Source organism: Corylus avellana, chromosome 10, assembly GCF_965113065.1.
Source record: "Corylus avellana chromosome 10, dhCorAvel1.hap1.2, whole genome shotgun sequence".
Classification (NCBI taxonomy): domain Eukaryota; kingdom Viridiplantae; phylum Streptophyta; class Magnoliopsida; order Fagales; family Betulaceae; genus Corylus; species Corylus avellana.
The window spans coordinates 10,427,184-10,452,128 of record NC_142499.1 but is presented as its reverse complement, the minus strand read 5'-3'; the positions used below and the strand labels follow the sequence as shown (position 1 = coordinate 10,452,128).

Sequence of the window (24,945 nt, the reverse complement as noted above, 5' to 3'; positions counted from 1 at the left end):
TTGTCCGAGTAAAAAGCACGATGGCTATGTGATGCAGCGTAGGATTGTGGTGAACAAGAAAAACAGCAAGTAGAAGGGATAAATATTTCTAAGATTGTGAGACTATCACAAGAATCAAAGAAATCTTCTTAAAAACTATAGATAGGTTTAAGGAAAAACACAAAAAAACTCCACTCTGAGTAATTCTTATTAAACAAACTCCATAATAATCATAAACTGCATTGTTAAAGGCTATAAGCATATATTTATAGCCCAAGACTCCTAGTCCTAAGATAACAATGAAATAAAGTTAATTTAGAAGTCTACGAAAGACAACTAAACCAAATAAAAGACTAACAAAGAAACCTAATTCAAATAAAGACTGAAAGATAAGATAGAATAAACAATTAACAAAGAAACCTAATAAAAGACTAAAAGATAAGATAAGATAAGCTCTGAATTCCAATCTACATCATCCTCCCAAGGTTGGAGAGAATTCGCCCTCGAATTCGAATTGTCTCTTCCACGATCCTTCGGGTGCCCTGTTAACACGTTCCCTTCTCCGTTCCTCAAGATCACAACAAGGCCACACCCCATAAGAAACATGAGGGCTCTAATCATCAGTAGACTGGGACGATGATGTTGAAGGCCCCGCACCTCCCCTTGCCGTGTAGACTTGCCATGCTTTTCTTGTGACTTGTCTTTCCCATATACCATGAAAATCTTCAAATAACTAGCAACGACCCCGTCACTTTGTGACAGAACATTCTCCTCCGCCAAATAGATCTCATCACAAATTTGGTTAGAAGAATTTGACAAAATAGCATCTATCCCAATGAAATCAACATAGTCCATTGGCTCAACACTAAAATCAAAGACTTTATCTTCGGGGCTCTTATCAGGTACTTGATATTTAGAATTGTCGTAAAAAAGTGCAAAACTATCCGAAAGATTTACCTTTGCCAAGGGTTCCTCTTCTTCATGAAAAATTGCGATACTCTCTGAAAGGTTTACCTCTTCCACTTGTTTCCCCAATTCTTCAAGCTTTTTAGGACTCTTGATGTTGTGCAGATGATTAGTAACATTAGTTCTCGGTACCAAATCATGTTGAGGTTGAATGTCTCGCAATGATGGTATCACTTTCGGTAATTCTACTCGGACTATGTCGACACATCTCCCCAACAGCTCCTTTATCGGCCCCGACACCTCTCCCTTGATGCCGCTTTCCTTGTCCGTCAACTCCTGCTTGGCTACAAAGGATTGATCATTCCCTTGTGAAGGTTTTGGCTCCACCCATGGGCTATGTAGCAACTTCAATTTGGTTTTACCAAACATGAAGTTGTATGTGTTCTTTGTTTCATCATGGATAGCAGCTCTATCATATTTCCATGGCTTTCCCAACAATAGGTGACACGTATCCATGTCGACCACATCACACCACACATGATCCACATATTTATCTCCAATAGAAAAAGACACTAGACAACGTCTAGAAACCATTACCTTGTTTCCTTTCATGAGCCATTCCAACCGATAGGGAGTAGGATGTCTCTTGGTCTCAAGCCTTAGCTTCCGAACTGCTTCCTCCGAGACTACATTCATACCACTCCTTGGATCGACGACAAGCTTGGCCACCTTGCCTCCCATGGTGCATGTAGTCTGAAATTGTCGGTACGTACCTCCAATGTCTCGGGACACCGATTGATGCTTGACCTCCGCCATCTCCCAAGACACCTTTTTTTTGTATGAATTTTCTATTTTTTCTTTTTGGTTGCTGAGCTTGACGCCTGCATCCCATGATATAGCATGGGTTTGTGCCGTTGGAAATTCCTTCCGCACTCCGCGCCCTGCATAAGGATTGATAGGTTCACCCTCGACGATAAATTTGTCTTCCGCCCCCGCGTATCTCGGTTTTGGTTGACGATGATGAACGCTCGGACCATCCATGTCGGCCAAATGATTGATAGGGACCCCGTGATGGGTGCGCGCACGCCCCTCCTTCTGCACGGTTAGACCACCAAACCTCTCCTCCATGTGCCGCAAACGAATCGCCGGTTGCTCCTTACGTGCTGCCTCCGTGCGCACGTGCACCTCGTTCATGTCTGCAAAGCGGTTGCTCCTCCCCATTCATGGAAAGTAATTGAGCTCTGATACCAACTGATGCAGCGTAGGATTGTGGTGAACAAGAAAAAGAGCAAGTAGAAGGGATAAATATTTCTAAGATTGTGAGACTATCACAAGAATCAAAGAAATCTTCTTAAAAACTATAGATTCTATCTATGGTTTAAGGAAAAACACAAAGAAACTCAACTCTGAGTAATTCTTATTAAACAAACTCAATAATAATCATAAACTGCATTGTTAAATGCTATAAGCATATATTTATAGCCCAAGACTCCTAGTCCTATGATAACAATGAAATAAAGTTAATTTAGAAGTCTACGAAAGACAACTAAACCAAATAAAAGACTAACAAAGAAACCTAATTCAAATAAAGACTGAAAGATAAGATAGAATAAACAATTAACAAAGAAACCTAATAAAAGACTAAAAGATAAGATAAGATAAGCTTTGAATTCCAATCTACATCACTATGTAAGCAAATACATGCTTTGAATGGTTACGGTCCTGATTCCTCTATTTCCTCGTTCTCAACGAAATCAATTGTTTGATTGCGCCAAGTATCAAAATCAATAGTTTTACAAACAACCGCTGCGGTGAGAAATGTGAGGATTTGGCAGAATTCCATTGCATCCCAATTGTATATATTCATGTATACCAGAAATTTCACAACTACAGAATGTGCAGAAGAATGATAATTACGTTAATATAACGTTAATATATATATATATATATATATATATATATATATATATATATATATATATATATACCGGAACACTGGAAATTGAACCGAATTCAAGAGAAGACAACTAAAAGGAACAAAAAAAAAAAAAAACGGAAACCTGAGAATTTATTTATGTTTTTCTTTTTACTAACCAAATTTTAAGAGATTCTCATTTTGTTGTTGAAGTTTCACCAAGGCTGTCAGTTTTGTTATTTTCATATTGCAACGTTTATCTGAATAAATTTTAATTTATTCGATATGGTCAATGATCTTATTATATATTAATATTATGAAGTTTTAATTTTTAATTTTTAATTTATTTTTTATAATTATTATTAGTTATCTATATCGTCGTGTGTTCTTGGTATTCTTTGTCATAAGTGGTTGAAATATAATATTTTTCTTATCTTCAAACTGAGAGATATTTTTTGTGATCTTTATTTGGTCCAATAATTATGGGAATGAGGGATTGATCGCCGTGTTTGAAGTTTGAGGTCAATGGGTAGATAGAGATAGTCTTCTGAAATGCAAATGAAATTGAGGAGCTAGGAATACACATTATATTCCAGCACATGGGTGATGGGACAATCACCTCCAGAGTACTATTTTTAGTGTTCTTGTTTCTTTTTTTTTTCTAAATCTTTGTATGGAAAAATGACTTTTATTGGTCCCCAGCGAAGTCAAGGCAAATTGTCCCCTATCGGTGACCGTGCCTAGAGGGCTAATTAACAGTTTATATATATATATATGAATTAACTAAAATGCAAATATATGATCTCACCTAATACATAAGTTCAAAATCAATACCCTTGGATTTTCTTTTTTCCCCTTTGTAGTTTTTTCAATGGCAAACCCATGAAGAATGAATGCACAACATTGATCAGATCAAAACTTTACCAGTTTGTAAGTGCAAGGGTATATGACAAAAAATTGATATGTTAACTAAACATAATTTTTAAGTTTCTTCTTTTGTTTTTTTTTTTTTTGCTGCATTAATTTTCTTATGTTTGTAGTAATAATTGATATTTATACGTTAATATGATTGAATAAAAATATAAGAAATATTTGTTGATTTTTTATACTTGCTAAACGCTGAAAAATACTTTGAACAGAAAATATTTTATGTTGAAACAAATAGAGCCTTAATTTAAAAATAATAATAAGAATCGACAATAAGATTAACAAACACCAACAATGGTAGAAAGGCACCCGAACTCGATATAACTCATTGTAGAAAGAAGTAATAGAGACTTAGCTCTATGAGCAATCCTTTTTGCTTAGCTTATGATACTAATGAACCCAAAATGTCAGCCCATTGTCATCAATAGTTAATTGGAATTATAACAAATAAAATAAAATAAAAGCAGAAATTGTGTTAATTATGGCTTTTCCAGACAATTTTTCCCCATAATCTTGAAAGCAATTAATAACACAATATTTTTTTATTCTATATGTCAATTACGAACAACAATTGTCAAATTCATCGTTATCCTTCAAAAAGGAAAAAAAAAAAAAAAATGAAAGTTCTCATTCACGGACATAGGAGTTTTTATTTTTATTTTAAGTATATGCAAATGCACTCAATATATAGCAACATTCATGGTCATGGGGATATCCTATTCTTATAATGAAAGAAGTAGAATTTGAGCTACACCTTATTTGGCTATAAACATGTATGAGTATTAATCATATTAGCATATATCATTTTTGGGTTTGAGAAAAAAGGGAAGTCACAAAAGGCCTTCCTATTAAGGAACATCCAACAACTGAAGTATAACAAATCTCTTCAATCAAATATAGTTGCATCCAAATGCGGAACACTGGTATCAGTAACATATATCGGCTAACTCCTAACCACAATATTTCTAACATATATCAGTAACAGTCCCACCAATACATGTTAATTATGAGCAAAAGGAGAGGAGCAACATAGCCAGTTGTGTATGTCAAAAGCAGGCTGCCTCCTATAACTAGATCATGTTATTTATTGAACGTGTCCTGAACAATTTATCTACTAATCATGACAAGAATAAAAATATTGTACTCTGTTTTGAGTGAAACTAAAGATAAATGTGGCTAAAAAAATTCAAAACATCAATGTACATATAGTCCGTTTAAAGCTTTCTTTCTTTCTTTCTTTCTTTCTTTTTTCCTTCTGACATGCTTGTTCACATGAAAGCCTCCTCTTTTATTGAACTCTTTGAATTGATTGACAAATTGTTAAGGTTGGTTGTCTGAAATATAATTGCAACTTCACATTGACAGACACAAAAAAAAAAGGGGGGGGGTCAGATAAGTTACCATTAGCAGGAACAAACCAACAAAAAAACTTGAAAAAAGAAAATTCAGTGTATTTTAACCTGACTAGCAAGTGGCCTATGAAAGAGAAAGAAAAGATTGTCCAGCCCAATTCAGCAAGCAGGTAAGTTGGTCTACTTGGTTGCGTCAGTAGGTGCCAAAATAAATTGAGAGAGAGAGCTACAATGAGAATTAAGACCAAGACCTAACCCACTGGCAATCAAATGACATGTCTAGGTTACAGAAGGTTTTTAGTCCAGTGACTTATAAACAACTCAGACCAGGTAGACTGTTCAATAAAACTGTCAATCTTTGTGCCAAATCACATCTAAAAACATTGGAAGCAGTTCAGCAAATATTAAACAAACTAACCGTAAACATTTTAGAGTCTAGATCCCAATGTGTGAAGAACTTGGGAGGGGTATTGTCAATCTCTGTGCTAGGAACCTGAAATGAAAATAACAAGCATAACCCACCAAATTTCTTGAAATTAAATGAAATGGTTAAGTTCAGCTATCTACCCTAAACTATGGGGTCATTCAATATCCAATTTACCTTCTCCAAATGAGTGTCAAAACTAACATATTAGTTGGGGGATGATGTAGGGAGGACATTACATATTAAAAGGCACTAATCTATTAATTTTGACAGCTTAGTGCAACCCACCATTCATCTGCCCACTATTACATTAATTTTAACCCTAATTTGAATGGTGTAGTGGATGTTGCATATTAATCTAGAGTTAAATGTTGATAGCAAAATTATTTTATTTACGCACAGAATGCAAATGACCCTATAATTGAGAGTGGATATCTACATCTATATGTTCGACGAAATCAGACTTTGGGGACAAATATAACATAACATAGTTCGTTTTGCCACACAACAAATCACAACTCCTAGTAGAAGAAAAAGCACAAAACAATAGTATCTATGGGGTCGAAAAAGAGACCAAGAGAAAATGGAAAGAGAAAAAAGAAAAAAGCGAAAATTCAGATTCTCCATTATTTTGTTGAGAATGTAAAGGGAAAAAATGGTGATTTTTGAACTTTATATGATCTTATACCTCTTTATCCTATAATTATGAAAAAAATATAATATAAAGGCCAAACATATCATGAATAATGGCTTAAAACTACAAAACGACACCTATCATTGGAAACACAAGCCGAAAACCACAAATATTGGCAAAGTTTAAAAGTTTAACACCTTTTGGAGAAGACTACTATGCATTAACACTACTTCACCACATCAGACAACAATCTTCAAACTAATCTAAATGCCCAAAAGAAACGTAACTCAAAATGACTAACCTCATCAAAATCACCAAAAATATGTGAGAATTGCCCCATAAACCAAACCAGCCAAGGGAGAAAACTATTAAATATATGTTTTACAATCCATGGGCAGCAAAATTCCAGAACCCAAAATAAAGTACTTATCTGCATCCTCTTTCTTGGCAATTCATCCTCATAAGCAATTTGAGTAATCTACCACAATGAACCAATATATAATATCAAAGACAATGAGAATGAAACGCAACATGATAGAGAGAGATACTAAAAATGTGTTTCTTCATGAAACATATTAAAGTGAGAACCTGCTTGGGTGGTTTAACTTTCTTGTACTTTTGTCATCCGGCATACACTTAAAAATAAAATTTTGAAAGATATTATTACTCCCTTGCATTGTTTACTCAAAGTTCTTTAACCTTGATAAACATGTCAAGGGAGATTTACTAACTCAAAAGTTCTTGAACCAAAAATTTTGCGAATATCTTAACATAATATAAACCAAATAAAAAGTACTAACAAATATACATTATCAAACAGATCACGATCAACAAATACTCAAATACACAGTAGCAAATAGAAAGTACCAACAACTATCCAAATACATAGTATCTAAAAATATATCCCAAATAGATGGTATCAAAAAGTACATCCTAAATAAATGATTATTCCAAAGCTCCCTCAATTGTTGGCATCACTTGATGCACCTCCAATCAAGCTCCCTCTAGACCTAAGAAGAATAGAATTTCATATAATGATCAATAAGCTTTTTAACGATTACTTAGTATGTGTGTTTTTGTAAAATTAATGCATAGGTAGAGTTTCACTAACCTTCCAATACGTGACATTAAGAACTCAACAGTGGCTTTCAATTTGTTCGTTTCCTCAACGTTGACTTGCAAATTCTCCCTGTACTGATGAAGTTCGATTCTAGTCTGTTGAAGCTCGCTTTGAGTATCTTCTTGTCTTTTCCTACACTCGTCATGGTTGTCGAAATGGGCAAACGCTTGAGATGAAATACTTAAAGAGGTAGGAATAAGACTGCATCACATTCCTCTAACGTGCCCAGATCGTCGACCCCCTAGTACTTGTGTGACTATTTCTTGCATTCGGTCCTCCACACTTGTTCCCTCCACATTGCCTTCCTCTAAGGCCTCACTGGTTGTTAATTCTTCCATCTGAAGCTGCATAAGTCATAGTTGGCCTTAGTTTAATATATACTTCATGCAAGTTTACTATTCATGTTCTTCACTAATCAACTTAATGATCGGAGCGTAAACATTTACTTACATATAGACTTTTGCATTTGTCGTTCACAAACTCTTTATCATTTTTTCTTGTATGGGTAGCCATATATAGTTCAACAGGATTGGGATTCACTTTTGTTTCTTGTTCCTACACATAATACATATAATCAAAGTTTACACTAAATAATGTTACTTTCATTAAATTATGCTACGAGATACTTACCTTTTTGTAAATGACGTTGACAAATGAACAAGTCCCAGCTGTGTGCTTTCTTTCCAATTTGCTTCTATTTTTTCTATTTCGTTCAAACTTTTTCTATGAAATTTGGAGGAAAAAAAAAACACAATTATTCATAAAATGTCTTCAAGTGCATGCAAATTATATCAATCTGAATTTTCTAATCAGCATAATAATATATATTTACCGTCCATTTATCGCCATCAAATGAGTCACATATTAGGTTCCACTGTTTAGGATCATACCATGCTGGCACGTTTTCCCTCCCAATAGCCTTAGCCTTGACAATCCCCTCATCATCGTTTTTACGAATGCCTTCAAAATATTTCTTGTAGAAGTCCCTATACAAGTTCGAACGAAGCCTAGCATATGCACGACCCAATTTAAGTTCAACAGCTTTGATGTGCTCGTATTGTCCTATATTCAGTGCGAAGTTTGACTAATACATAATAGATAAGAAAACAATGTTAAAAAATGTGTCACATTATTTTTTCATACGAAACATATTCTTAAACATTACATTGATATTCATACCTGAACATGAAATAATAACTTGCTCTTTTCCTCAGCTGGGACCTTTTTCCATTCACCGTGATAGAGTTCGTACATGTTACGAATAATCTCCCCAATCTTGCTTGCAAACCATGATGCATTATCGCCTACAGGTGTCCGGTGTCTATTTGGGATGTTTAGCACTAAGGGACCATTCTTAAGTACGTGGTCACTCAACTTCTTACACTTGACCTTACCCCTTACACTTCTGACAGACGTGGTAACTGTTACGCAAAACATGGTAACATAGTAAGTTATATTTGGAAAAGTATATTGTCAAATGTCTATAACAAACCAAAATAATACAAAAATAACATTTCATAAACATATAATTCATGAACTTACAAGATGCAGTAGGGGCGGTTCCCTGTGAATCCAATCCTACCACTGAGTGAATAAGATTATTAGACTCGTGCAAAAGATGCCTATCCACTGACTCGAGGAGGAGGAGGGGCGAGGGCGCCATTTGCATATCTGTATCACCAAGCCCAGAAATTGGGAGTCGGACTCTCATGCTCGTCAATAAGCCCCGACCTTGACCTTGGCCTCGGCCTCGTGCTGCTAGAACACGTTTGCGTCCTGTTGTTGTCATTGTTATGATCAATCCGCTAACAACTCAAAAACAAAAAAATTATAACCATATAGCATGTTCAATATTTTTGACAAACATACAATAATCATGCTAGTAAAAAATTAAAAAAAAAAAACACCACAATATATATATATATATATATATATATATATATAGAGAGAGAGAGAGAGAGAGAGAGAGAGAGAGAGAGAGCATCAACTTCATTAAATTTTCTAATACACTTTGTACTTACACCAAATGTGAGCCTATGTTCAACACATTTCATCATCAGATTCAAATTCAAAATTTGTATCACTGTTACTTGAAGATAATTGTTCGTGTTTAGAGTCCTCTTCGTGTTCAGAGTCTATATTGTTGTCGCTACATAACTCCTCTTCCTCATCAAAGTTTGTATCATGGTTCTCGTCCGGCAAGTTATCGTTGGCAAACATGCTTGCATCAAGTTGAATATATAATTCATCAATTGCTATTGTCGCATCATCTCTACGTAATTCAGTGGAGGCTTCAACATTTGCTTCATCAACAAATACCATATTACCCCCAACACATTCACCTTCCTGGTATACGTCATCACTGAGTCTTTGGTCATCTTCTGTATTATCTCCCTTTTATACTGTTAGAATATCATAGATGTCTCTATTGATCCACTTCTGCACCACTTTCCAATTACCACCCAATTTAGGATCATCCAAGTAAAACACTTGCGAAGCTTGACATGCTAAGATGAACAGGTCGGATTCACACCATTTACGATAAGTATTCACAATCGTGAAGCCTTGGTCCATTCGTACTCCTGTTGCACTCCCAGTGTCCCACCAATCGCACTCAACCAAGTACACGAGATTTTGGCCAGGGTAACGTAACTCTAAAATATTTTTTAACTCATCATAATACTCCGTTATTGAGGTTTCGTCCTCACCTGAAATAGAAATACCACTGTTCTGGGTAGTACGAGTTTCTGCACATTCTTTCGTATGGACCTAACCCCATTCACGATGCAACCTCTATACGATCTAACATGACGATCAAGCCCGCATGCAAGATCGTATAATTGTTTTGAGCCATTGTCTGCAGTATGCCCACTATTACATAAACGTTTATGGAACCAACGTACAAAGTTAGCCTCATGTTTTTTTTCAATGTCACGGCCGCCTTCTCTTTTGATCATATTATAATGTTCACTGCATGAAAAATAAACGTATTGGTAAATGATCATCAACGCTAAAATTATAACATGTCGTAACAGGTAAAACACAAAGACCATTACTAAACTTACTCCAAATATGAGGCCGTTTCAGTACAGTTGGTAAGCACATACCATCGTGCCCTACCAAAATCATTAGTATCCAGTGTTACTAATTTAGCTGCTTCTAACGGCCGAACTTGTTGGGAGAACACATCCAAGCGCTGGCTCATTTCTACAATATCAACGTCAACATTTCTCCGTTCACGGTTCCATCTTGTCTCAATCCCCCGAAGATACCTGGAACAGAAGGTGAAGCTCTCCTCAGCTAGGTAACACTCGGCAATAGACCCCTCTGGACGCGCTTTGTTACGCGTCCACTTCTTATATCTTCCAAGTTCTCTTTCGAATGGATACATCCAACGGTTTTGTACAGGACCGGCAAGCTCGGCCTCCCGAGGTAAATGAAGTGCTAGATGGATCATAACATCAAAAAAAGCTGGCGGAAATATTTTTTCCATTTTGCATAAAATTATTACAATGTCGACTTTCATTTGTTTCAGGATATCAACTTTCAACGTCCGTGCACATAACTACATAAAAAAGGTACTGAACTCGGTCAATGTTGTTCATATTTCCGACGTAGAGAAATTTCGAATTGCAACAGGAAGCAAGCGTTGTAAGAAGACATGACAATCGTGGCTTTTCATACTCGAGATTTTACCAGGAAGCTTGTTCACACATCGACCAATGTTCGATACATACCCGTCAAGAAATTTAACACCATTCAACCACTCACATAAACTCTTCTTCTCATCTCTTGTCAAGGTGTACTTCGTAAGTGGCATCCTATAAGTTTCATCATTTGGCTGCACATGCAATTTTTAACGTATACCCATCAACTGTAAATCTCTTCGTGCCTCGATTGTGTCCTTGGTCTTCCCATCAATATTCATCAACGTACCTATGATACTTTCACATATGTTCTTCTCAATATGCATTACATCTAAATTGTGACGTAGTTTCAAGCTTGACCAGTATGGCAACTCAAAGAAAATACTTCTCTTCTTCCAGTTCAACACAGCATCTGTGTACTTTCTCTTTCTCCCGCATGTTTTTCCAAATTGTAAACCCTCAGCATCCTTTAGTTGTTTCAACAATTGACTTGCAGACAATTCTTCAAGTTCCAATCTATGCTCCTTTGTACTATCGAACAAATCTCCTCTTTTGCGCCATGGATGCTCTTGAGGAAGCCACCGACGATGACACATGAAGCACACCTTATGCCCATACTTCAAGTACCTGAACGATGTATCCTTATTACATACTGGACATGCAAGATTTCCATTTGTAGACCACCCAGATAATTTTTCATATGCGGGAAAATCATTTATAGTCCATAGTAATGTCGCATGCAATTGAAATGTCTCTTTCTTTGATGCATCGTACACGTGTATGCCTTCATTCCATAAATCTTTCAAGTCATCAACCAATGGCCGCAAATATACATCAATATTCTTTCCAGGATCTGAAGGCCCAGGGATAATAAGGGACAACATCAAATTTGGACTCTTCATACACATCCACGGAAGGAGATTGTATACCGTTAACATTACTGCCCATATGCTATATGTTGTACTCATATTACCATATGGGTTGAAACCATCACTTGCTAAACCAAGCCGCACGTTACGGGAATCACTTGTAAACCACTCATGTCTTTTATCAAACTCTTTCCATACAATAGAATCGGCGGGGTGTCTGAGAGTATTGCCATCATCTTCTCAACCTTCTTTGTGCCACCGCATTTCCTTGGCCATTTTTTTTGTCGTAAACAACCGTTGTAATCTCGATTTTATTGGGAAATACCGTAAGACCTTTTGAGGAATATTACTTTTTCTGCCTTTGCCATCAATCCATCTTGAATTATTGCACTTTGGGCATACCACTTTGTCTGCATGTTCTTTCCAAAAAAGCACACAACCATTCTTGCATGCGTGTATCTTATCGTAACCGAATCCCAAGTGTCGCCTAAACTGTATTGCTTCTCTATACGAGCGTGGCAATGTCTCTCCATCTGGGAGGGCCGTCTTTATAAAGTCAATCATCATATCAAACGCCTTGTTACTCATGTTGCAGAATACCTTTATATGAAGCATCTTCAGTACAAAAGCAATTTGTGTAAATTTCTTGCAGCCTGGATACAGTTCTCGTAAACCATCTTCCCATAATCAGTAGAAGGAGCTTGTTTGTTCGTAATCATCAATTGTGGGGCCCTGTGAAGTAGAGGATTCTCCGATGTTAGCATGAACAAATGTCCCCATATATACATCGTCTAATAATTCTTCAACTGCATCAACCTCCTCCATCATTTCACTTGTATGTGTGTGCATGTTTGTAGAAGTGTTTACCCTAAAATGATCTTCTTCCTCATGAAATATCCATCGAGTGTATGTCGGAGTAAATCCATTCATATACAAGTGACCCTTCACCTCGCTAATATGACAATAATATCGATTTGCACAATCACGGCATGGACACTTTGTCATATCACGTGAATCAACTGATTTAACTGCATTCCCATGAATTCTTCCACACCTTTTTGAAATCGCTCTGAACACCGAGTACTTTCCCGCATCCAACTCCTATCCATATTGATGTCCCTATTAGAGGTTATTTGTTACGTACATGTACGCACACAAGGGAATTAGAAGGTCAGATTCTTAAGAATTAAGAGGATTAAATGGGAGGTCTGTTCTCAAATATTAAGGGAGGAAAAGTTTAAAATGAGCATGAGTAATGAGAGAATTCTAGAAGTGGGTTACTAGTTTAGAACAAATATTTACGAAATGATGCTAGCTCAATGCGATGTTACCTAACAAAATATTCTAGAAGTGGGTTACTAGTTTAGAACAAATTTCTATTTGTAATTTATTTACTAGTTTAGCTCAATGACAGTTTTACATTTTTTAGTATTGTTGTTAGCTTTGATATTTATTATAGAATGTTGTCTTGTTTCAAGTTTACTATGCTGCTTCCGTAATTGAACTTAAATAGAAAAGACAATACAATCATAACCCATACCAACTTTGATAACATAAGTTGATGTGAAGTAGAAAATGAATAACATAATCCTAATATAAGAATAAGACTTAATACTAATCTAAAAGTAATAATAAGAGAAGAAGCAAGGTTTAATACAACCACAAGAGAAGAAGAGAGGTTTAATGGAACCACAAAAGATTATATGTGTTTATATATGTTAAAGCATCTCCTAAGGGGATCGAGCGCAGGTCAAGTGCGATTGATCGCAGGATCAGAAGCTCAAGGTGAGAATCAGAGTAATCTGCGATCGATCGCAGAATGGATCGCAGTCCCAGAAGCTCAAAATGAGAATCAGAGTAATCTGCGATCGATCACAGGCCTGATGCGATCGATCGCAGATAGGCGTTCAATGCCATTAAAAAAAAGAAGGAACAAACTTAATATCAATGCAAACAGGACTTGCTAGCAACCACCTACATGACCACATTATTCATATTATAAGACTGATCAATAGGACTACTTCCTATAATGGCCAAGCCTCAATATTTGAAACTCAGATCCATCAAGTGATCTCAAGATCTCCCAAGATGAGTTTTTTTATTTTTTGGTTGGATGGGGCTCACATAAATAAGGCCAAAGAATAAACATATGTCTTCAAGAAGCATAATATGCATACAATAACTATATTAGGTGTCCTCGCCATTCTTCCTCATTGCTTTCCACCCCAGATAACGACATTTAGAAAGCACGATGGAACTAAAGGGCTTGATTTTTGTGTGTGTGTCTTGAGTGTAAAAGCTTGCTCAGTTACTAAAAAAATTAAAACTAAAACTTATAGAAGTCATGACTCCCCTTTGGTTCTCAAACTAGGAAGAGGATCAAAACCCCTAAAATGAAAAGCTATTTCTCACAAGCAGAGACATTCCTAATCAACTTTCTAAAGCATGCAAATTATATCCTAAATCAATGACTATGTATATATTACTATGAAGATTGAAGCGGCACAAATGTACCATATCAAAGACAATTGTATAAGGTTAGAACTTATTATAGGGCTTGGTTATCTACGACTTTTCGCTACGTTACCCACCAATGGCCTGACTGCCCACAACCAAAAAGCTTAGAAAGTCGGCAACCCATAATTGGAAGGCCCGATGGTCCACGACTCAAATTATCGATAAGGATTCAGGTGCACTTTTGTAAAGATGTAACACTCAACAACTATCTACTTATGCTATGCATTCCTTCTCAACAAACTTGAGGAATGAATCTCCACTTCAGTAAATTAGAAAGTATTGGTGGAAATTCTTAAAACCCTAAAGAAGAATAATGAGAGACAACGGCCTATATATAGGCATTCACAAAGAAAAACATGGAGTTTATGCTTTCGAGTAAATACTTTTTTCTTCTTGACATAATTTCACTTTTATTCTTCTTTTTTTTTATGAGTAAATATTTTCTTTCTTAACAACCAGAAACAAGCTGAAACACAAAACCAACCACCAGATATTACAAACCACTCTCAAAAGGAGAAATCACAACCAACAAAAGCCAACCAAAAACATCTCAGGAAACAAGACGCAACTCAGCAGCAAAAGATACAACAATTTATAGATATTTCAGAAAATAAAAAAATTCTTCTTAAACCTAAACAACCCTAGAAGTAGAGAGTTAAAAACAAAAAAAAACAAAAAAATAGAAACTGAGTACCCATTACAATTCGTTTTTTTTTTTTTTTTTTTTTTTTTTTTTTTTTCAAATTTGTTCCTAGAAATTTAGAAGAATTTAGGGGTCCACGGCAATTTTTGAATGGAACCAATCAGTTATGTAGGGACAAAATAGAAAGAGAAGAAGAGAGGAAGTACCCAAATACTTAATTTCTTCAAATCACAATTCATGGATACTATTTGAGTGATTGAGAGGCATTTAAGGTTTGCAAGGGTTTAGGAGAAACTCATACCTGAGAGAGCTAGAAGAGAGCGTTAAGTTCGCCGGAGTGAGAGCTGGCAATGAGAGAGGTGCACCGGAAAGAAAGTTGCCGGAGAGAGAGAAACTTGCGTGGAGTGAGTGAGAGAGAGAGAGATTGAGAGAGAGGGAGGGAGAGAGTGAGAGTGAGAGACGATTGGCGAGAGGTGTGGGATTTGGTGAAAAAATGGGTTCCGAAAATTTTAGAACCCCCGCCAGTTTACCGCCATCTATCAATACTTGGGGTATTTTCTTTAAAAAAAAATAAATGAGAAAAATATATATATAAAAAAAAAAAAAAAAAAAAAAACCCTTCAAACTATGAGCCGTTTGCAATATAGTCCTTCAATGTTCAAAAGGGACTAAAGTAACCTGTCAAACTACCAAATTGTATCAAAAAGTCTACTTATTTTGTTATATTTCTATAATTCCCCTATTCTTTTAAGTAAAATCAAATGTACGGTTCTTTAGATATTTAAAAAAAAAAAAAAACAGTTTATTCCCTGAAGTCAAATTTTGTACCTTTGATTTTACTTTAATATGATATGAAGAAATTTGTAATTTAGGCAAACTACAGTGACTAATTATTTATTATTTATTCCAAAAAACATTTTCTTTTTTTGTTTGTGTTTTTATTCGTCCATTGGTTTTCTTGTATTTTTAAAAAATTGTCATATCTTTGATTTACTTTAATAAAACATGAAACAATTTGTAATTTATGCCAACTACAGTTATTAATTATTTACTATTTATTCCAAAAAAACGTTTTCCTTTTTTGTTTTTATTCACCCATTGGTTTTCTTGTATTTTTTTTTTAAAAATTGTTTCGTTTTTTTTTTCAATTATTTTATTATTTATTTGTTAAAATAATAGGGGTATTATAGGAATATTAAAAATAAGTGGCATTTTTATACAATTTGGTAGTTCGGGAGGCTACTTTAGTATCTTTTGAACATTGGAGAGTTATATTGCAAACGACTGGTACTTTGGGTGGCTTTTTTATATTTTTCCCAAAAAAAATATACTTCCAATTTTTTCATTTTTATTTATTTATTTATTTATTTTAAATTTTTCTCTTATAATATTAACTAAAAATTTCTGTTTAATAAATTTTTATGATAAAGATCATTAAGTTGATATTTATCTTATAATTAATTATAAAATAATACAAAATCCAAAAGTAATATAAGATCAATATAACTAAGGCACTAAGATAATATAAAAAGCTAACAGTTCAATTGAATGTTCGATTGAACCTTCAATTGTATCCAATTTGATCTATCAATTGATTATACCACAGTCAATCGAACTAATTCAGTAGGATCGATCAGACATTTGATTCTATCACGATCAATCAAACTAATTCATTATGATCGATCAGATGTTTGATCGAACGATTGATCCTATTGCGATCAATCGAACTAATTTATTAGGATCGATCAGATGTTTGATCGATCATTTAATCATATCACGATCGATCGAACTAATTCATTATGATCAATCGGATGTTTGATCGAACATTTGATCCCATTACGATCGATCAGACTAATATGTAATAGTATTGATCGGAATTGATTTTATCAGATGTTTGATTGAACCTTCAATCATGTCAAGTTTTATTGATTGTATCCCGATCAATTTAAGTAATGCACTAATATAATATACAATGCTTAGAGTTCAATTAAATGTTCTATCGAACATTTAATTTGTTTGAATTTTGTTCGATCATTGATTCTTATCACGATCGATCGAACGAATGCACTAGGTAGGACCAATCGGATGTCTGATCAAACATTCAATTTCAATTGTTTCAATCATTTGATCTTATCATGATCAATCGAACTAATTCATTATGATTGATCGGATATTCGATCAAACCTTCAATTTCAATTGTTTCAAGTTTGATCGATTATTTGATCATATCATGATCGAAGTTGTCGTACATTATGCAATAAAAATTAAAAAATATATATATATTTGAGCCATTCTGTTATTGTGATCGATCGCAACTTGGGTGCGTTCGATCGCAATAACAGAATCACCGCGCACACCCTTGGCCGAGTGCGATCAATCGCACCATGTGTGCGATCGAGCGCACTCGGACAGCACACCACGTGACCTATTTTAGGTCACTTTCCCCCACACCCCACATATTTTTCTTCCCCTGCGCCGTACACCTCTCCAAGCACCCATGCAACTCCGACACAACCAAAGCACAAAACCACTCGTCCACCGTTTTTCATCACCTCTACCACACAGCCACCACACGATTCTCTTCTCCGGCAACCATACCAGGTACTTTTCACCACCTCTACTTTACACCCCATTCCCATCAACACCCCAACCACAATCACTTCCGCCACCTTTTTTTTTTTTTTCTCATATTTCTGCAATTGTGGGTGTTCATCCACCCACATTGCTTTTGTTGTGGTTGGATTTTGGTGTTTTTGCAGGAGGTTTTGAGCGAAGTTACGTTATTTTGCAATTTTGGCTATCTCTAGTGCACACCATGTGTTTGACAAAAGTCCCCAATCAAGCTCATCATGCCAAGAACTCGAGCTTCGTCCTCCCGAGGGTCCGATACCCTAGCCATTTCTCCCCCCACCCACTTTTGAGGAGCAGGAGCTTCTATTTGAGACCACCTTCACCGTTCGCGAAGACTTTCAAAATCTTGAGTAGACTCAATGGGCGGTCTCCGAGTTCAAGCGACGGGGGCTCCAGAAGCTTTTCAAGCCGGTCACCCCCACTCCTTACAGAAAATTGGTGATCCAATTTTATGCCCACCTGTATCATGACTACAACAGGCTGGCTGCCTGATGTGGTATTTTTGTGACCAAAAATATCAATTATAAAAATAACCACTCGCAATAGGACGAATCTTTGTAGGATACGGCTATAGAGAGGGTGTCGAACCTCAAGGACTGCAGGGGTTTTATTATCAAAATTCAAAAGATCAAAATTAACTTAATTAAAAAGGAGAATTGATTTGATTTTCTTTAAAAACTAAAGTGCATGAAAATAAAAGAGATTAAAAATAAGAGAGAGAGTGTAGGGTATTGACTTCACCTCTATCCGCACAACAATGGCTAATCATAATTAATCCCAGAAATTCATTTTATGCATGTTATAAATAAACAAGAAACTACCTTATTAAAGAATAAGCATAATCTATCTTCGGTTGGCACGGATCGTCCACCTAACCACTAAGATGCGGTACGACCCGTCTTTCCTAGGTATAAATTATCAAATTCTTTAATAGGATACATACAATCAATGAATAAGTGTAACCCATCTTTGGTTGGCACGGACTGTCTACCTAAATTACACTAAACTAGGGTGTAGTACAATCCGTCTTCCCTAGGCATGGCCTATCAAATCCTATTGATCATATGTCAATTAAACTCATTGTATAACCATCATCCTCATAATCACAGAAAACAAGAATGATTTGATTTCAATAAAAGTAAAATACTTTCTAAGACAAGAGAAGAATTTCACAAATATTGATATTGAAATTAAAGAACAATTGCATTTAATATGAAGAACATAAATCAATTGTAGCAATCCTCATAGTTATACAATCAACATGCATAAATTAAAAATCTAGAAATTAAATACAATCAAACCATTATGCTTGAATAGGGTTACATCAACACCCCACGAAGGGGTTTAGTTGCTCATGATCTCCTAAGCTCCAAAGACAATTTACTGAATTTTGCTCTAGAAGCGGTGTGTCCTTTCTCAATTCTTAGAGGCCTATTTATAGGGCTTAGGAGAGTCCTAGAAGCCCTAGGAATCCTATAAATTTCAGAGATTTAAGTCCAAGTCCAATTATGATAAAGAAAACCTAAGTCCAAATCGGAATAGGATTCGCCCAGAATTGCGTTCCTATCTTGCGGGGCAATTTTGGCAATGCGGCGCTCCGAATTAGGAAAATGATATTTCACAATGATTTGTAGAAATTTGAGTTAGCTTTCCAGTACCACTTGAATCACCTCAATCGGATATTTGAGCTGAAAGTTAGGGCCAAAATACCGAGACATATGCAGAATCCAAAATTGAATCCAATCCGATTTTGACTCCAATTTGAAAAATTCCGAATTAATCTCTTCCTTTATTTGATTAAACTTAACCATGATTGGTTAAGCTTAATCATATCTTCTAGGTCTTCTCAAAGTGTGCTTTTAAGCCCAAAATGAATGGAATTAATTGCATCTTTATTTATAACCTGAAAACACAAAAACAAAACAAAATCAAACAAATAACAACGCTAAGGAATTAACATATGCAAATTAAGGGGCTTGAATGTGCAACATTCGGCGCTTATCACACCCCCAAACTTACATATTGCTAGTCCCTTAGCAATACAAAATAGAAAATAAACTGAAAAATAAAAAGATAAGTCCATCTTTCATGGGATGTACGATTGCATTTAGCATATGCAACAAGCCTTTTAAACCCCTAGGCATTCCCTAGAGGACGAGTGAAGTCTCGTGAGGGTTTTCCAGGAATGATACCCACAAACATTGTCATCATTATGTTATTCAAAAGGATAAAGCATCACAAAAATAATGGTTCTCATTCATTAGCAGGATTAAAATTATAAACTTCATTTTCAAAATTCCAAGGAATTTACAAGTCAAATCACTTACAAATGGCAGATTGAGATACACAAATTTCAATTAGTGCAAAGTGAACTAACACATAATCATGAGGCTTCAAAATAATTCCAATATGTATGAATCAACATCTCAGAATTTATTGGACTTCAAATCAAATGAAACAACCAAGGCATACATTTTTTTTTTTTTTTTTTTTTAAGGCTTTGTAATACTTAGCTCCCTTAAGCTTTCTAGTTGACTCATGTATCGAGTGTTAGGCCAATATCTCCCAAACCAAATGGCTTTAGGGCATTAGGTGTAAAGACACCCCTAAGGACTTACTAACTCGAGTCAAAAAGGCTACGAAGCTAAGCTAGCCATTTTATTAATCAACCCAAAAATTTCACTTTTTGACGCGAACACTCACTGCTTAATGAGGCAAGGGGTCCGGTTACTCAGCGAAAAATTCAAACTTGATTTTTTTATTTTATTTTATTTTATTTATTATTATTATTTTTTTTTTATAGCATGCCAAAGTTATTCACCCAATATGTCACCCAACAGAATTCAAGATATTGAAAACAAACATAATTGGTCTCAAAATTCATACCTCACAGACATGTGCTAGTGTGCTCAAGATAGATTTAAATTGAAACAAGAAGCATCTCATGTTGCCAAAAGTAAGTAACAAGACTTAAAATCCCTAAGTCATATGATCATGTGTTCATAACTTTAAGCATATCAATGAAATTTAAACCAAAATCAAAGCTCAACCATATGCTTAAGAATGACATAACAACAAAAATGGACCGTGTTTTGTTTTTCCATACCCCCAAACTTGAATCATACATTGTCCCCAATGTATGTATAGAACTAAAGAATAAGATCAAGAGTACAGAAATACCTGAATGAGCAGATGTGGGCATATCATACCCCCAAACTTGAATGCAAAAACACATGTCCTAAAAATAAAGTGATACTCCAACCAAATACCAATCAAGTGCACACATTGTTGTAAAAAGATAAACAAAGAATGAAACAACAATGGAGAAAATAAACCTGGATGGAGATCATATGCCCTAGTGGAGTGGAGGGTCAAGCGCACAGGGCCTGCACTTGATCCTAGGAGGTATTTCTCAATGTAAGTCCGAGTCCTGAAGGATCTTACCTCGATCCTTCAGAAGTCCAATCAAGCTCTTCCATCCCTTCTTCTTTATGATCATGTAGCACTCCACAAGGAAGAGGATTCTTCTTAACATCCCGAAACTGCCTCTCCCAGCGAATAGGTCTTGATGCTCCCCATGACAATGTTCAGGGTGTTTGTCCCGAACTGATTTCATGATCAACCTCTTGTCTCTATGGGAGTTCTCAAAAACTGGGGTAGCCAGGGAATTTGCAAAAAAAATTTCCACCCCGATGAAATCAACTTCAGCAGCTTTTGAATGAAATATGTCCCCTGTGGGGTTGTCATCAGGTGGTGGAGTACTTGAAGTGAAAGGCATTGGCTCCGGTGGGTTGCTCCATGATGGGGCTCTAGATGGAGGATCAGGAAGTGGGTCTTCAACAGTTTCTCCAATGTCATCCAAGAGGTAACATGCATTCTGATCAGGTGCATTCTGGAAGGCATTGAAGATGTTCAATCTGATCTTCATATTCCCAAAGGAGATCTTCATTACTCCGGTTCGGCAATTTATGCATGCATTGGCTGTGGCAAGGAAAGGTCGCCCAAGGATGACAGGAATTTGCTTCTCTGGATTTGGGACCGGTTCTGTGTCCAGAACTATAAAGTCAACTGGATAGTAGAACTTGTCCACCTTGATAATGACATCCTCCACAATCCCGCGGGGTTTCTTGATCGAGCGGTCAGCCAATTGCAAGACAGTACTTGTCGATTTCAATTCCCCTAGGCCCAGTTTCTGATATACCGAGTATGGAAGCAAATTAACACCAGCTCCTAAGTCGAGGAGAGCTCTCTCAATCTCGGTGTTTCCGATGACGCATGAAATTGTAGGCGCTCCAGGGTCTTTGAACTTTGGAGGAGTGTTATGCTGAATCAGAGAGCTTACTTGCTCGGTGAGAATGACCTTCTTGGGAATGTGCTTCTGATTCTTCCTCTTTTGAGTGCATAGGTCTTTGAGAAACTTTGCATAGGCTGGAATTTGCTTGATGGCCTCAAGGAGTGGGATGTTGATTTGAACCTGCTTGAAGGTTTCCATCATGTCTTGTATCTTCTCTCCTTGTTTCTCGAAGTGGGAAGGTGCCTTGAGACGTTCTGGGAAAGGGGCCTTAGGCTCATATGGTACCTCAGGAGTGGGGGTAGATGATAAAGATGCCTCGATGCTTACTTGTTTACCCTTGTCCTGATGCAGATTCTGTGGGGCCTCGATTTGCTCATCCTTCTTTTCTTCCACATGATTGTCAACCAGTCTTCCGCTTCGCAATGTGGTGACGGCTTGAACTTGCTCCAGCTGAGATGTGCTTCCTTCTACCACGTATAGTCCCCTAGGGTTGGTCACTGGCTGACTTGGAAGCTTTCCTTCTTCCCTCCTGTTGAGGGTATTGGCAAGTTGTCCAACTTGAGCTTCTAGTTTGGCAATGGAGTGGGTATGTGAGTTTACTCTTTCCTCTTGAGATTTGATTGACTGCTTTATCTCGCTGGTTAGCTCATTCACTGCTTTTAGAATCTGATCCTCAAAATTAGACTCTGATGGAGACTGGTAGTGCTGCTGTGGAGGCCGGTAAGTGGACTGAGGTTGGTAAGGCTGCCTGTTGGATTGAGCTTGATTGTATGGCCCTGGGGCTGAGTTGCCCGAATTTGAGTTCTTCCATGAGAAATTGGGATGATTTCTCCACCCGGGGTTGTAGGAATTGGAGTACGGATCATTACCTGGTTTGGAGAAAGCTGCATTAACCTGCTCATTAGCAACATCAATATAATTTCCAGCAAGAGGGCAATTATTTTCATGATGCATAGGACTTGAACAAAATGAGCAAGATTTATGTGGTGTGTGCCTATGAGCAGTATTAGGAGTAAAACCAGCAGTCATCAAAACTTGATCTAGCTTCTTGGTGATAGCCTCAACTACTTGGTTGGCTATGTTTGGGGAATGGCCTGCTTCATACAAACTCTCCGTCTTGGGTGCTTTAGGTGCTGGTGCCCTTCGTCTGGCGGAAACCTGCTGAAGAGAATTGTTACTTAAGTTTTCAAACATAGACCATGCTTCATTTTCACTTTTCAACATGAATGTCCCCCCACATGATGCATCTACCATTTTTCTATTGGACTCGGTCAGGCCATCATAAAAACACTGCACTAGCTGCCATTTTGGGACAGCGTGGTGTGGACATGATCTAAGCAAGGTCTGCAACCTATCCCAAGTCTCATGGAAATCCTCTCCCTCGTACTGGGAGAATGTAGTAATGGCTCTCCTAGTATCATTGGTCATGCCTATGGGAAAGTACTTCTTAAGAAATTCTTGTTGCAATTGAGCCCAATAAGTGATAGAATTGGGTGTTAAGGACTGGAACCAATGTTTGGCTTTTTCCTTGAGGGAGAAAGGAAAAAGACGCATCCTTAGGGCATCCTCAGTGAATCCATTCATTTTAGTGGTCTCACAGATTGATTCGAAATCACTGAGGAATTCATAAGGATTTTCAGTGCTAAGCCCTAAGAAGGAAGGTAAACTTCGTATAGTGCTAGGCTTAATTTCATAATGGGTTGCCGTAATTTCCGGCAACCGAAGACATGTGGGAGTAGTGTAAGTGGTAGGAAGATAGTGATCTTGCAATGCTACGTGGTTACCGTCCCCCATGGTCTCAGTGGAACGCTCTTCTAGCAAATTAGAGTTCTATTGGGATCTAATTCGTCTAAGAGTGCGTTCAATTTCAAGGTCGCAAGAAATTAATGGAAAAGATAAAGAACGACGACCTAGCATAAACTAAACAGAAATTTAAAAGAAAACAAAAAAAAAATTAAGCTAAAACAGAAAACAAACAAGCTCACAAACGGCCTTAGTGTGCACTTAGGGTCTGGATGCAGGATGCCGCAAGTGCGCTCAATCGCACGGTAGGGTGCGTTCGATCGCAGTCACAGAGAAGGCAGCTTACGGACCTGTTTGCAGTTTCTGAAAAAGAATAAAATCAACGCAAAACAGAATTAAAATTTAGCAACTTAAAACAGGAAAATAATTTATTAAGCTAAAGTTAATCTCTAAAATTTGACAATAAAACCGTTAAGCAGTCCCCGGCAACGGCGCCAAAAATTGATGTGGTATTTTTGTGACCAAAAATATCAATTATAAAAATAACCACTCGCAATAGGACGAATCTTTGTAGGATACGGCTATAGAGAGGGTGTCGAACCTCAAGGACTGCAGGGGTTTTATTATCAAAATTCAAAAGATCAAAATTAACTTAATTAAAAAGGAGAATTGATTTGATTTTCTTTAAAAACTAAAGTGCATGAAAATAAAAGAGATTAAAAATAAGAGAGAGAGTGTAGGGTATTGACTTCACCTCTATCCGCACAACAATGGCTAATCATAATTAATCCCAGAAATTCATTTTATGCATGTTATAAATAAACAAGAAACTACCTTATTAAAGAATAAGCATAATCTATCTTCGGTTGGCACGGATCGTCCACCTAACCACTAAGATGCGGTACGACCCGTCTTTCCTAGGTATAAATTATCAAATTCTTTAATAAGATACATACAATCAATGAATAAGTGTAACCCATCTTTGGTTGGCACGGACTGTCTACCTAAATTACACTAAACTAGGGTGTAGTACAATCCGTCTTCCCTAGGCATGGCCTATCAAATCCTATTGATCATATGTCAATTAAACTCATTGTATAACCATCATCCTCATAATCACAGAAAACAAGAATGATTTGATTTCAATAAAAGTAAAATACTTTCTAAGACAAGAGAAGAATTTCACAAATATTGATATTGAAATTAAAGAACAATTGCATTTAATATGAAGAACATAAATCAATTGTAGCAATCCTCATAGTTATACAATCAACATGCATAAATTAAAAATCTAGAAATTAAATACAATCAAACCATTATGCTTGAATAGGGTTACATCAACAC

The 24,945-nt window shown here is 36.4% G+C and overlaps 1 protein-coding gene across 1 annotated transcript; it reads right to left on the bottom strand.

Annotated features, from left to right (window-relative positions):
* Positions 1 to 2,599: 2,599 nt before the first annotated feature.
* LOC148583342 (uncharacterized) lies at positions 2,600 to 23,652 on the bottom strand. Its single transcript, XM_088511369.1, has 2 exons — positions 22,365 to 23,652; positions 2,600 to 2,772 (listed from the first exon to the last, which is right to left on the bottom strand). The coding sequence occupies exons 1-2, from the start codon at positions 23,650 to 23,652 to the stop codon at positions 2,600 to 2,602; spliced, it is 1,461 nt and encodes a 486-aa protein (XP_088367495.1).
* Between the last annotated feature and the right edge of the window lie 1,293 nt (positions 23,653 to 24,945).

Coding starts and splice junctions, on each gene's coding strand:
- LOC148583342 (XM_088511369.1), bottom strand. CDS start 23,652: ATGGGGGACGGTAACCACGTAGCATTGCAAGATCACTATCTTCCTACC. Junction 2,773..22,364: donor GGAAGAAGGAAAGCTTCCAA/GTCAGCCAGTGA, acceptor CACATTCTGTAG/TTGTGAAATTTCTGGTATAC.